Source organism: Pogona vitticeps, chromosome 4 (assembly GCF_051106095.1).
Source record: "Pogona vitticeps strain Pit_001003342236 chromosome 4, PviZW2.1, whole genome shotgun sequence".
NCBI lineage: Eukaryota > Metazoa > Chordata > Lepidosauria > Squamata > Agamidae > Pogona > Pogona vitticeps.
Genome location: NC_135786.1, coordinates 123,609,355 through 123,623,414, shown reverse-complemented (window position 1 = coordinate 123,623,414; position 14,060 = coordinate 123,609,355). Strand labels below are relative to the sequence as shown.

Sequence of the window (14,060 nt, the reverse complement as noted above, 5' to 3'; positions counted from 1 at the left end):
GCACAGATCATCACACCTCCACCACCCTGCTTGATAGTTGGTATGCAGTGTTTGTGCTGTTATGCTGTTTGGTTTGCACTGAACATGGCACTGTGCATTATGGCCCAACATCTCCACTTCAGTCTTATCCAAAGGACATTGTTCCCAGTACTTTGTGGTTTATCCAGATGCAACTTTGCATGCCTGAGCCATGCTGCCATGTTCTTTTTAGAGAGAAGAGGCTTTCTCCTGACAACCCTTCCAAATCAACCAGACTCATTCTGTCTTATTCTAATTGTACTGTCATGAACATTAACATTTCACATGCTAATTGAGACCTGTAGAGTCTGAGATGTAACTCTTAGGATTTTTTTGCAATTTCTCTGAGCATTGCACGTTCTTACCTTGGGGTCAATTGGCTTGGACATCCACTCCTGGGAAGATTGGTAACTGCCTTGAATGTTTTCCACTTGTGAATGATCTTCCTCACTGTAGAATGATGGACTTCAAATTGTTTGGAAATGGCCTTATTGGCCTTCCCAAATTGATAGGCAGCAACAATAGCTTCCTTATGATCACTGTTGATGTGTTTCATCCCTGATATTGTGTTAACACACACCTGAATGCTCCAGACCAGAAAACTGCTAAAACTCTGGCTTTTATAGAGGGGAAACACGCTGATGATCAGTTACTCAAGGGCATTTGGTTAGCAGCACCTTAGCCTGCTACTTAGCCTCCTAATTCTGATTGAAGTAGTAAGGGTATACTTAGTTTTCACACAAGGCTTCTCCATTTTAACTTTATTTTTGTTAAATCAGTCATGACACGGTGTAATATGTCGTGTGCTGTTGTTCATCTGAGATTGTATTTACCTGCTTTACAAACTACAAAGGACCAGATGATTTTTTATTAGTCCTGATACATAAAACCATAGAATTCAAAGAGGGTGTGCTTTCTTTTTCACATGACTGTATATATATATTTTTTCTATCTGATAGAAAAAAAATATACTGATCTGGCACCATCCCAGTTTGAAAGAAATTTGAAAAACAAATATGTAAAAAAAACACAGAGAGATGGTGGCAGCGGCAAGTGGCTGTGAGAGGTGATCACTACCGTGGGTCAGCACAGGACAAAGCCTCAAATGCAGGGGGTCTGCAACATCCACCTGCCTTCACCCTCACTGCCTTTCACAGCCACTCATTGCTGCCACCACCTCTTCTTTTTAATATCAGTCAATCACTCCTGCCGACACAAGGACAGGTGAGTTAAGGACATAGGTTAATAACAGATTTAAAGTTGTCCCAAGAGGATGCACACACTGACACAAATCACAAGCCTACCATATGAGTATAAACTGACTTCCAAAACCCTGATCCATCACCCAGTTTATTTCAGTAATGTAACTACACCTCAAATGCATCTGTTTCTGAAGGATTTCTGTACATAAACTTAGGCTGATGCATCATATGGTTGTGTCTTTTTTGGGGAAACACAAGTGTTTCAATGTCAACTCATATGTGAACATGTATAATCAGCTTTTGTGACAGATTAAGCTTAGGGTTTGCTTGCTTGGTTACTTCTTAGGGTTAGTTGAAAGCTGAGAATGAGGCTGTGTTTGTATCACCATCGGGAAGTGAAATAATGTGCTAATATTTCTGAAGGGGCAGACATAATGCCTGTCATGTCTGGCATCTTGGTTACTGGAGATTTTTTACTTATTGTTCTTTAGGAAAAGATAGAAGAACGCAGGGCAAGCATCTACAATTCAGTCATCACGAATACCTCCAAAGAGATGATGTGTTTCAGTGACTTTCCAATGCCTGACCACTTTCCAGTCTTTTTGCACCACTCCAAGTTTCTGGAATATCTGCGGCTGTATGCGGACCATTTTAATCTGCTCAAATATATTAGGTTTTATGTAAGTTGGTTTAAAATGGGGGTACAGCTGGGATCCAAATGTATGCTGGATGGTTGTTTAAAGGAAGAAAGTACAAAGAAACCCGGTAACAAACAGAGACCTTCGGGTAGTGTGGGCGGCATATAAGTTAAATAGATAAATAAATAAATAACAAAGAAAGCAACTCCTTATATGACAAGCCATGCCCATACTACAAGCTAGAGCTTGGAAAAGTGACTTTTTACTTGCTGTTGGGTAATTCTGAGAGTTTTAATTTAAAAAGAACTATTCCAAAAACTGCTATAAGCATATTTGCACTTTGTACCTGTGTTGTAGCTTCAACCTGGAACCCCCAGTGTGGTGTTTATGGGCACTACTCCATGTATGTGCGCTGTCCTGGGCACCCACCATTCCCCGTCCCTCTTAATTTTAAAAAATGTTTAAACTATTGTTTTAAAAATTCATTTAGTGTTAGCCACTAGCATTCTCACTTACAAGGATGCATCTGGACACCGTGTGAGTCCAAATGGCATTTTTCTCTGCTCAGAGAAAAGGAAAGGATAAATTGAACTTTCTGATTAGCTAAGCTTTGGGGGGAAAACCTCAAGGCTAAAGAGGGTGGCAGGAAACAGCAGGAGGTTTGCTCTGTACTTTGTGTTTATGTGCTGTGGTGTCAGTTATACCTACACAGATATGTGTTTTCTCAGGACATGTATATGGTATTGTTGGGTGTGTGTTTCTGAGTCTCTTTCTCTAAATATCACCAAGTTGCTTTCAGTTAAATTTGTGTTTTGTTGTACTTTGTAGATGCAAACACTTGACTTGGGATTGCAGGTCCAGAACCCACCTCTGACGTCTACTCAGTTTCTTAACTAGGTTACATGTCTCAGAGTGTTGTGACCTTGCCTTCTGTTGGGCTATAATTCTTGTCTTCCCAAGCCACCATAGCCAATGGAATTAGGCAATGGGGGTGGGCAGGTTGGGGGACTAAGACTGAAAAAACTGATTTAGCCCCAGCCTGCTCTAGACAACCTTTCCCAGAGGTCTTATGTAGTTTTTAAAAAGTATAAAGGATATGATAGCACCTAGAAGTATGCCAGAGCCTATGAGGTGTGTAAAAGATCCTCAGCAGCATCTAGTAAGTTCATTTCTTGTGAAAGGAATGCTTCTATGTGCCATCTCAGAGAAGAAAGTCAGGTTACCTTTGCCATGCAATCAAAGCTTCGGGGAGGTTCAGTAGAACCAAAAGTAATTTGCTTCCCCATCCTTGTCCATCCCCCATTTAGAAGCAATTCACTCTAGTGAACTAATGGTTTTTTCAACGATTGATGGAAATTAATAATTTGAGGATGCCAAGTAAGCTCTTAGTGATTTGTAGGCCAACACCATCACCACAAACATACTTACAGTTCCAAGGACTTTCTTGAAAGAAGGAATATCGCTTAAACCAATTTGAATGGGTAGCATAGATATACTGTACTCAGCAGAGGGGAAGTGCTACCGCAAACTGCAGAACACTACATGTGTGGAAGCATCCATGGTACTACAGAAGCTGATTGCAAATATTGTCCCTTTTCTGTTTTTTGGCAGACAGCTGTCATACATATAGAAAAAGCTCAAGATTACTCTACCACAGGCCAATGGACTGTGGTCACAGAGAAAAATGGAAAGCAAGAATGTTTCACTTTTGATGCTGTCATGATCTGTACAGGACACCAGATAGAAGCCTACACACCCCTGGAGAGTTTTCCTGGTAAGTCTTTGTTGAAAGAAATGAATACCTGAAAATATTCCAGTTGTTCCTTCAGATGTGTAATAAGCATACAACTGGGCAGCATCCCTAGAGTCCAGAGATTGGTGATGTTGGCCTAAACAAGAGAAAACAGTCTAATTGCCAGACATCAAAGGGCTCTTGCTTCAATTGGAAATGGAGAAAAACTTAACAGATGGGCGGCGCTTCAAGATCATCTGCCCCACAGCCTTACCACCTGCACAAATGCACCTGGAAAAGGCAAGTACACAAGACATAACAGAAATAAATAATGGAAATAAAAATAAAAAACATATCTCATTTCTATGCTTTAGCTGCAATCTTACCACAGTTTGCAACCTGCCTTTTATCCCCAGCTGTGCAAACAAAGTGATGAAATTGTGTAATTGAGCTGCTTTATTCCAAATTCAGGATCCTGAACTTATACTGCTCTCTACCCACAAACACTCGTAGAAGAGTTCCAAGCATATATTTATCTTAACAAACTCATGTTTGGAATTCACCGGGCAGGAGCAGGTTGGGAAGATGATTTTTAAGTCATATTTTTATTAAGCTAAAAAAAGGTACAATAATCTGTGTAAGTTTTCAGCACTTTCAAATCTCCTTCAGGCAAAATGCTACAAAAAGCAGACTGGGGAGGTGGGGTTGATTTCAAAGTCATGTCCTCTGTACAGTGGCATAGCATGGGGGGGGCCCACAGGGGCGGTTGCTGGGACAACATCAGGAGGAGGAGATGCCTGCCTGCCCGGCTGGGGGAAAGCTGCCACCATCAACGTGGCCCATCCCTGGTGCCATAGTCCTAATCTCCCTCCGCCATTGCCAGCTGCCCATAAACCAGAGGCGTACCCACCTCCTCATCTCACTTGGCCAGGTGGATTGCCCTCCTGATCCCCCAGCCTGGGTTGTTCTCTCTGCTGCCTCCTCTCCACCCAAGCAATCTGGAGCTGCAAACGCCCCTCCGCCCAGTATTATGCATGGGTTCTCTGAAGACATCAGGTGATTATCACAATCATGGAGCCCTGCACTAATGGCCCATGGGTTGGGGGAGGTCACAATACTTCCTTGCCCCAGGTGCTGGCAACCCACATTGCACCTCTGCATAGGTATGACTGAATTGAAGATGAGGTCATCCTCCCCATTCCTCCACAACACAGATATTAGCACAAAATGGATTTTGGAATTTTATGTCTGATTAACTTAGCTATCTCAGTGTTTTCTAAGATTTCAAGTGAAATCCCATGTGAAGAAAAAAAAGGGTTGGACACCCCATTTTGCTACCACTTCTCCAGTCCCAAATCCTTTTCCCCACTCTTGCTGTTCCTTAACAGGAGAAGCCAGCCGGGCTTTGCTGCAGAAGTTTGCTCTCACATGCCATCTGGATCTGATCTGAGGTCTGCCACAGGAATTGAAAACTGTGTGTTCCCTCAACCATATGTTTTACATAACTATAAAATGCAATGGTGGATGTACAATAAATGAAGAAAGTGGCCTAAACTATGTTCTTATTTTGTTTCGTTTTCTCACAAGAAGAAAGAATAGTGTGAATGGTGTCACTGTCTTGCAGTTGGGCAAATCCAAGTGTTCTGTGCACCTAAATATTGTGAAACTCAACATCAACATCCAGAATCTGGCACATCCAGAAATAGTAAAAAAAATGTTTTTTGGGTCCCCCCCCCCGGTATTTTCTTGCAATTTGACATATTTTTATAAATGCAATATTTGCTCTTTGTTTCTTGCCAGGTTTAGAGACATTCAAGGGTAACATCTTCCATAGTAGAAATTACAAAAGCTCAGAAGGATTTGAGGGGAAGACAGTTGTGATAATTGGAATGGGAAATTCAGCGGCTGACATTGCTGTGGAGACCTGTCGGAAAGCTAAGAAGGTAAAGGGTGGGGCACTTACTTTTTTGGAGAAGCTACTACAGTGTATCTAATGGGCAATTTTGTACTAGGTGTTGTTCACAGATAAAACAGACGAATAAATAATAATATATAAATAATATTGTGTTTCCCCCAAAATAAGATAGGGTCTTGTATTAATTTTTGCTCCAAAAACACATTAGGGCTTATTTTCAAGGGATGTTTTATTTGTTTCATGTACAACCATCTACATTTATTCAAATACAGTCATGTTATCTTCTTCTGGCTCCTGCACAGTGGTGGAGGGCAGGGTTTCACTTAACTAGGGCTTATTTTGGGGGTAGGGCTTATATTACAAGCACCCTGAAAAATCATACTAGAGCTTATTTTCAGGTTAGGTCTTATTTTCAGGGAAATAGGGTATGGTCTGAGATTCCTGGGAAAAGAATGGGATACAAGTTAATTAGTTATTTCTATTAACTGGATTATCTGCTTACATATGAGGCAATACAATCCAGACTGTAATTTATGAGTGGGATAGCCTAATTCCACTCCATATTGTTGCAGTGAAGGGAGGAATTTTGCATCCCACAAACTCAGCCGTGTAACGTTTTGCTCATGAACTACTCTTGGAACAGCTATAGAACCTGCCTGTATGGAAGCAATTCCATACACACTGATGTGATTGTATCTGCATTCTGCAGATATGCTGAAGAAAAGTGATAATTGCATTCTCGAAGGCTTTCACAGCCAGGATCTGATGACTGTTGTAGGTATTTCAGATTGTTCGGCCATGTTCTGGAGGTTTTTCTTCCTAACATTTCACCAGTCTCTGTGGCCTTCAGAGGACAGGAGTCAGAACTCTGTGTTCTGGTGTAGTGTGTGACATTGCTGAGCATTTGTAGCTGTGGGTTCAGGTTTTGTTCTTTTCAGGAGATTGGGTGATTCTTGTGATCAGGGTATTTTTGTTATGGCTGTATTGTGATAAAATATGGCCTGCAAAAAGGTCAATGAACTCTATCCAGCCACAAGGATCGGTGATCACTGCACACAAAAGACTAGCTAAGGACACCCATCAATCACAGATACAGATCATCTGCCCCCTTATCACAGAATGATTTATCATTCTGACATACAGCAGCTCTATGAATTAATGACCCTTAAAAGGTCCTGTCAGTACAGGCCTGCTCAGGTACTGCAGACTGAAATTTTCCTTTACTGAGTCAATCTATTTTATGTTAGGCCACCTATTTTATGTTAGGCCACCTACATTATGTAGATGCCTTCTACTTTTCCTAATATTGCTGACTTTTCCAGGGAGTGTTGTCTTATCATGATGTGCCGTTATTACAATAGCCTCATTTAAGTCATTTTCTCTTCTATTGGAAGTTTACGCTTGATTTGGTCTAAAACACATTTGTTTGTCTTTCATAGTATCTATAAACCTCTCTTCCAGTACCACATCAAATAACAGCTTGGCTAGACTGCCATGCTGGAGTAGTCTGGATTGGACTAAATAGGGCCACTTAAGATCACATAGATGCGTGTGGTGTGATCCTTGCATCCACATGCAAGGATCAGGTGGTTTCAGGTTAGGAAACTGCATACCCCTCCAGGGACCAGTTTAGCATGGTTAAGATCTCCTTTTCCTTTTTAAAAGGAAGATTGTTTCCCTTCAAAGAGAAAGATGTTTCTAGATTAGGGGTCTCCAAAATATGGCCCACGGGCCATTTCTATCCTGCTTTGCCTTTTTATTCAGCCCGGCGAACATTGCAGGCTCAGGTCCACAGGCTTCAGTGGCCCTCCCGCTAAAAAGTTTGGAGCCCCCTGCTCTAGATCATGAAGCACCTGGCTCAGTGTCCCTTTGGAGAAGCTGGTTAATGATTTTGAGAAATGGAAATCTTCCAGTTGGACAGAGGAGAGCAGACGTTTTGCATTTCTTTTTTAAGTGTTGCATATCAGCAATGCCTTGAAAGTGTTTACATTTTTAAAAAGCCCTGTGAAAACATTATGGTGTTCAAACAGGAATTCAATAACAAATGAGACTCCATCTCAGGTCTCTTTTGTCCCAGAAATGAGTATTAACCAATAAATAGCTCAGACCCATATACAACCGTAAAAGGCAGAAGTGGCCGGGTGAGATTCTGATTGGAATTCAGGTGGGAATTTGAAAGAAGCTGGGCAACATTCCAAGTCTCCTTTGCCCAAGTCCAGAATGTCTGTTCCTGCCCTGTACCTCCTCTAAGCCTAATGCTTTCTGGAAACATTGCTCAGCTTGCATCACAAGACCCGAATTTTTCAAAATTCACTAGGAAAGTTAAATTATTACTGATTTCCTTAAAACCTGTGTTAACAATATGGCATGTAAGCATGTGAGTAAACAAAACTGAAAGGAAAGAAAAAGATCTTTCTGAGTAAATATAAAGGACGCTCTTTGCTTTTTTCAAACGTCTGCCTTGTTTGCATAGCGTTTGTACCTTTCATATACAGTATTTCAACAAAGGGAAGTTCTATATAATCTGGGCTCAAGACGAAGATAAATCTTCCTGTGTTACCCTGTAGGTCTTTATCAGCACCAGAGGTGGCACCTGGGTAATGAGCCGAGTGTATGACAATGGCTATCCTTGGGACACCATCTTTCACACTCGCTTCAACAACGTGATTAGAAATTCTCTTCCTTGGCTCCTTTTGCGATGGCTGACAGAAAAAAAGATGAACCAGTGGTTTAATCATGAAAACTATGGCCTAGTGCCACAAAACAGGTACAGTTTCTCTCCCTAAAGAGCATGATTTCTCTTGTGCTTAGTGCTACAGTTACTGCAAGGCATAATAAGGTGCAACAAGGTAAGTTCAATAAATGTTCTTATAGTTCATCATCTGTCCCTGAAGATACCTAACAATTTGGCTATGCTGAATTTTGTCTTCCTACCTCCATACTGTATATTAATTATGATGATAACTATAAAAAGAACAGTAATTTGCAGGAGGGAAGAGGAATCTTGCCTCTTTGAGGGAGGCAAGAGGAATGTTGTACCTTCTGGTCTCTGATCAAAATAGACCTCTGCCTTATCTTCTGCCTTCAAGGTCCCTGATGAAAGAACCAGTATTCAATGATGACCTACCAAGCCGTATCCTCTATGGAGCTGTGATAGTGAAACCGCTTATCAAGGAATTTACTGAGTCATCTGCCATTTTTGAAGATGGGACTGTAGAGGAGAATGTTGATGTCATCATCTTTGCAACAGGCTACACTGTTGCATTTCCCTTTCTGGACAAGTCAGTGATTGAGGTGGAAAACAATCGTGTCCCACTGTATAAACATGTGTTCCCTCCTCATCTGGAGAAGCCAACATTGGCTTTTATTGGCCTGATCCAGCCCCTTGGGCCAATTATGCCCACCGCAGAGCTCCAAGCACGCTGGGCTACTAGAATCTTCAAAGGTAACACTGTGACAATGATGGCAATTTATCTAATGGGATCCCTTTTCATGGTACTGCAAACTATGAAAGTTTATTATGTAAAATCCAGCAAAGGGAGAAGAGACTGTAGGGGTGAGCAGGGAAGCAATGTAATTTTGGTGCCAGAGGCTGTGGTCCCTCTATCAGGAATGGCAAATTATAACATTCATCTTGTAAAAATTACAAAGCACCAACTTGTGACATTAGAGTTGGTTTATTGTGTGCCCAGCTGTGGTCTTTCATCAGACATCCTGTCAATGACTTCAGTTCTGGTAGAGAGATATTGGCCCTGGAGACAAGCACACAGGTATAGGCCTGAGGAATTAAAGCAGTTACAGAGGGATGGGTCCAGAGACTAACTTGTTCTTTTATAGTAGGGTGCTACATCTCCACACTTATATCGTCAAAGAGCAGAAAATGGAGGAGTGAGGAAAGAAAGCTAACAATGGAACCTACCTACCTACCTTCCTTCCTTTATCCCACCCATCTAGAGGCTGGGTCACTACTCTGGGTAACTTACAATAACATAATATAAATAAATAATAAAAATATAGTAATAAACTAATAGAACACCAAGCCAAATCTCTAAGAATAAAATAACGGATGCAAAAAATAATATGAATGTATAAGGATGAAACAGTGGTCTCAAGGACTCTGAAGGATTAAAACTAGTAGCAGGTACAAGGTAGTTAAACTAGTAGCAGGTACAAGGCAGGCTCTCCATAAATTTTCAGCATCCAGGAATTGCCAATTCCTGGCCAATTGCACACAGCAGCTGCAATTTGACATATGACACATTGGGCTGCTAGGATGCAGATCTCCCTGCCCTCTCTTCCTCAGTGCAACCCCTCCATTTCCTCAAAAATGCTACGTAGAAGGAAGTTACATTATGAAAATAAATCAGGAAATGGATTGGTATTCTTGAAGTCAGGTTAAGGTCATATGGTAATCATGTGGTATTTGGGTTCGGGTGTGTGTGTTCTCTTGGAAAAACTTTTAATCCATTTTGAGCTGTTGTATATTGGTTGAGGGGCTACACAGGCTTTTAAAATAATTGCAGTTGAGGCTTTGTCCTCTAACTAAATTGATTTCACAAGTGAGTAAAAATAAACAACCTTCTAGCCATCCAGGAAAATACCTTGCTTTCCGATCAAAATCACACTTCCTGGGGGAAAATATCCAAGCTTCCATGTATGTTGTGTAGCCACCTTTTAAAAAATTAATTTAAAACATGCTAAACCCAATTCAAATATGGATTTTTGCACCCTAGTGTAACCACACTCAAAGTTTAGCTGAATAGGGCGGACTGTGATATGGGAGGAAATTTCAGGTGCGGTCCCTCCTGTGAATGAAGCAAACAAAATTCAGTGTAGTAAGAAGAGAATTTTTTTAGATTCTCCCTTTTTGCCTTTCTAGGACTTAGTTCTCTGCCTCCAGAGAGCACCATGGTGACTGACACCATCATAAGGAATGAGAAGAGGATCAAATGGTAAGAAATGTATATTGCGTACAGTAAGGCTGTGTGAAGTTATCAGTTACTGGTTCTAGCCAAATATCAGATTCTCAGTGAAGATAGCAGGACAGGAACAATAACGTTTTCTCATTGTTGCCATACCTGTTGCAACCTGCCTTATTAGAACACGTTTCAGTATTAACTATTGCTGGTAGAAAAGATGGAGAAGATAATTTGAAGAAGCTTATGAGACTGGATAGCTGCAGGGATTTTGTGTCTGAACAAGAATCATCTAGCAAAGGGGCTAGAATTCATCATTTCTACCACCATTTTTATTTCCCCTGCTTAGTGCAGGTAGTGCGCAGCTGGAATTGGAAGCCTTTAATGAGAGTATAGCATACTAAGTTACGCCACTGAATAGCTTGTGCCAAAACCTTTCATACAGAACAGAAACATGTGGCAACCTTCCACATGTTGGTACATGTGCTGGTACATTTTCTGTCTCTTTGTTTTCTCCTCCTCCAAAGGTTTGGTACCAGCCGCAGCCAGTCAATCCAAACAGATTTCATTACCTACCTGGATGAACTTGCTGCTGAATCAGGATCAAAGCCAAATCCGTTCATGCTGCTGCTGAAGGATCCTAAGCTGGCATTCACCATCTTCTTTGGGCCCTGCAGCCCATTTCAGTTCCGCTTGATGGGGCCAGGAAGATGGGCTGGAGCCAGGAATGCCATCCTCACCCAGAGAGACAGAATTGTGAAGGCCACGAAGACACGAGTTGTGGAAAAGTCTTCGGATCAGAACCTGTTCAGTCTCCTTAAAATCTTTGGCTTTCTTGTTCTCTTGGCTGCAGTTTTCCTTTCCCTTCGCCAGCCATCCTCTTCACCCAGTGATGAACAATGATGGCCTGAATGCTGAACAAGCAGAATGCCTGCTCAAGTTATGCATGCTTCTTTCTTCTTGCAATAATCAGACTATTCTGTGCATCTGTCAGGTCACTGCAGTCTTTAATGATACCATACCTGAGTAGTTTGCCCAACTTCTCAGGTACTCCTTCGATTTCAGCATATATTCCCAAATGGAAAGAATAGAGGAGCCTGCAAATATGTCCTCTGGAAATTATGAAATATGTAGATGTGCAGAAAGTATCAATGCGGGTCCACTGATTCCTCCCAATCAATAAAAAATCCACATAGTCATTGTGTTTGCAATTGCTGTGGCTGGTCTACCACCTGCTAGGCAGCCTTCAGGAGACAAGGCTCCCCCTATTTAGCTAAACTCATACTTCAAATGCTGGTTTTCTGCTGACTTGCCCTTGAAGCGTTTCCACATTGGTAGAACATGTTAGAGATACTTTACTGGCACAGCTTGTGTGAGCCTAGAATCTCCTTCATGGCATGACAGGGTAGAGGATATACTGGGGGGTGGAGAAAGTTAAGAGGAATATGTATTTTGTATGCTTAACTTGTTTTAACTTCTACAAGGTAATTTTCTGAGGGATATCTGTTTTAGGAATAAGACTGGCAAATTAAGTCCCTTTTTATAATAAAGTATGGTTATGTGCCATCAATTTTCTTCCAACTAGCAGTGACCCTGACAGGGTTTTTGAGGTATGTGATATGTTCATTGCCAGTGCTTTGGCGAATGTAGATGACTGAGCAGGGATTTGTACCAGGTCTCCTGAATCTTAGTCTCCAAGTTTCTTCAGTACACCATATGGGCTCTCAGGTATGTGAGACACTCAAGGAGTGGTTTACCATTGCCACCTCCAGTGAGTTTCTATGGCCAAACAGGAACCTGAACCCAGAACTCCTGCATCCTAGCCTGACATTCTGTCCACTACACCATAGTGGCTCACATATTTATTATTGAACTGTAGAGTTGGAAGGGACCCAAGAATCATCTAAGTCACTACCCAGCCAATGCAGTAATATACAGTCAAAGCATCCCAACATATGGCCAACCAACATCTATCCATTCCATTGCTGAACCAGTCTTGGCATTAGGAAGTTCTTCCTACTGTTACATCAGGATCTCTTTTATTGTAATTTGAATTCAATGCTTACTTTCTCTTCCAATGACCAGTCACAAAACAAAATATTTTAAGAATATTTAAGAATGCTGTGGATTGGGACCTACCACTGGCATCAATATTGCCAGCTATATCCCTTTGCTCATAGAGACTGCTGGTGGTATACCTGGTGCTTTGTGATACTTATGCTGCTCCTGCCAGGAGAGTTGCTCTCTGAAGACAGAAATGCTCAACTGGCATCTGGTGGTGTTATGATTAATCTCTTCGGACCTCACTAGATGTGATACTTGCTTTCATGTGTCACTGTTCAGTTTGTCTGCATGCCTGATGTCTCAGGCATAGAGCACTGAAAGGGGAGATAGGATAGCACTGTTCAAATATTTGAAATGTTGTCATACAGAGGATGGGGCAAGATCTGTTCTCAATCATCTCACAGTGCAGGACATGTAATAATGGACTCAAGTTACAGGAAGCTGGATTTTGGTTGAATATCAGGAAAAACTTCCTGACAATTAGATCAGTATGACAATGGAACCAATTAACCTGGGAGGTGATGAACACTCCAGCTCTGGGGGCATTCAAGAGAAATTTGGACAGTCATCTGTCAGATCTGCTTTAATTTGTATTCCTGCACTGAGCAGGAGGTTGGAGTCAATGGCCTTATACTCCCCCCTTTCAACTCAATTATTGTATGATTCTAAATTCCTCTGCCTTGCATTTTCCTCCACAATCTGAAAATAAGAAGAATTATATAGTTTGGGAGGAGAGAGAGTATGAAAGTATGAAAATGGCGGTATACACTGAACATGGGTGCTGCATTTGTTTCTATTGGCTTTGAATTGGGTTGGCATATTAAAGTGCAGAATAGAATAAATGAAAAAAGGTTTTGGTTTGCTTAGTTATTATAAGTATCAACATCACAAATATTTATCTGCTTTTTTGCAAATTATGTCTAATGTGAACATTTCACAAAGTTTATTATCTTTTATATATCAGTTCAGGAAACTTTAATGCCTAAGGTTATTTGTTGTATTTATAAATCACATATTCTCCAAAGAGCTGATAGTAATATATATGGTTTTCCTCTCTCTCTCTCTCTCTCTCTCACACACACACACACACACACACACAGAGAGAGAGAGAGAGAGAGAGAGAGAGATTCAATTTTATTTTCACAGGTGCTCCATAAGGTAGGTTGTGAACTGATGAACTGGCCCCATGTTTCTTACTGACTTTAATGGCTGTGTAGGGGATTTGTACGTGTGCTTCCCTTGTTCAATATTCTAATCACTACAGCCTAAGAAACTGAAAGCTTTTAACAGAAAAAAAAACATATGCCATTGTGGCATCTGTCCAGGTCATAAATATTTATATGATATCTGCATAGACCAGTGGGAGTGCTGGGGGGGCGGAGTCACGAGATACAAGAGACTCAGCAGAAGGAAGGGAAGTTATACTATATATTAGAGATAGAGAGAGATGAAAGGTTTTGGAGTTTTTGTGGGAAAGTGGGGTTGACGGTGGATGAGGAAGGATTTTTGTTAAGAGGAGATGAAGTATCTACATCTGTAACAATAAATAATTTCTATTTGGTTCTTTTAAAATGA

At 41.1% G+C, this 14,060-nt stretch overlaps 1 protein-coding gene across 1 annotated transcript in view; it reads left to right on the top strand.

Moving 5' to 3' along the window:
- The window catches only part of LOC110090855 (dimethylaniline monooxygenase [N-oxide-forming] 2-like), a 20,760-nt gene extending 6,700 nt beyond the window's left edge, over positions 1–14,060 (top strand). Inside the window, exons 3-9 of the mRNA XM_020814702.3 lie at positions 1,712–1,900; positions 3,470–3,632; positions 5,391–5,533; positions 8,073–8,272; positions 8,595–8,950; positions 10,385–10,457; positions 10,949–14,060. Coding sequence (XP_020670361.3) covers positions 1,712–1,900; positions 3,470–3,632; positions 5,391–5,533; positions 8,073–8,272; positions 8,595–8,950; positions 10,385–10,457; positions 10,949–11,324 — 1,500 coding nt within the window. The 3' untranslated portion in view covers positions 11,325–14,060. The remainder of the gene's footprint in view (positions 1–1,711; positions 1,901–3,469; positions 3,633–5,390; positions 5,534–8,072; positions 8,273–8,594; positions 8,951–10,384; positions 10,458–10,948) is intronic.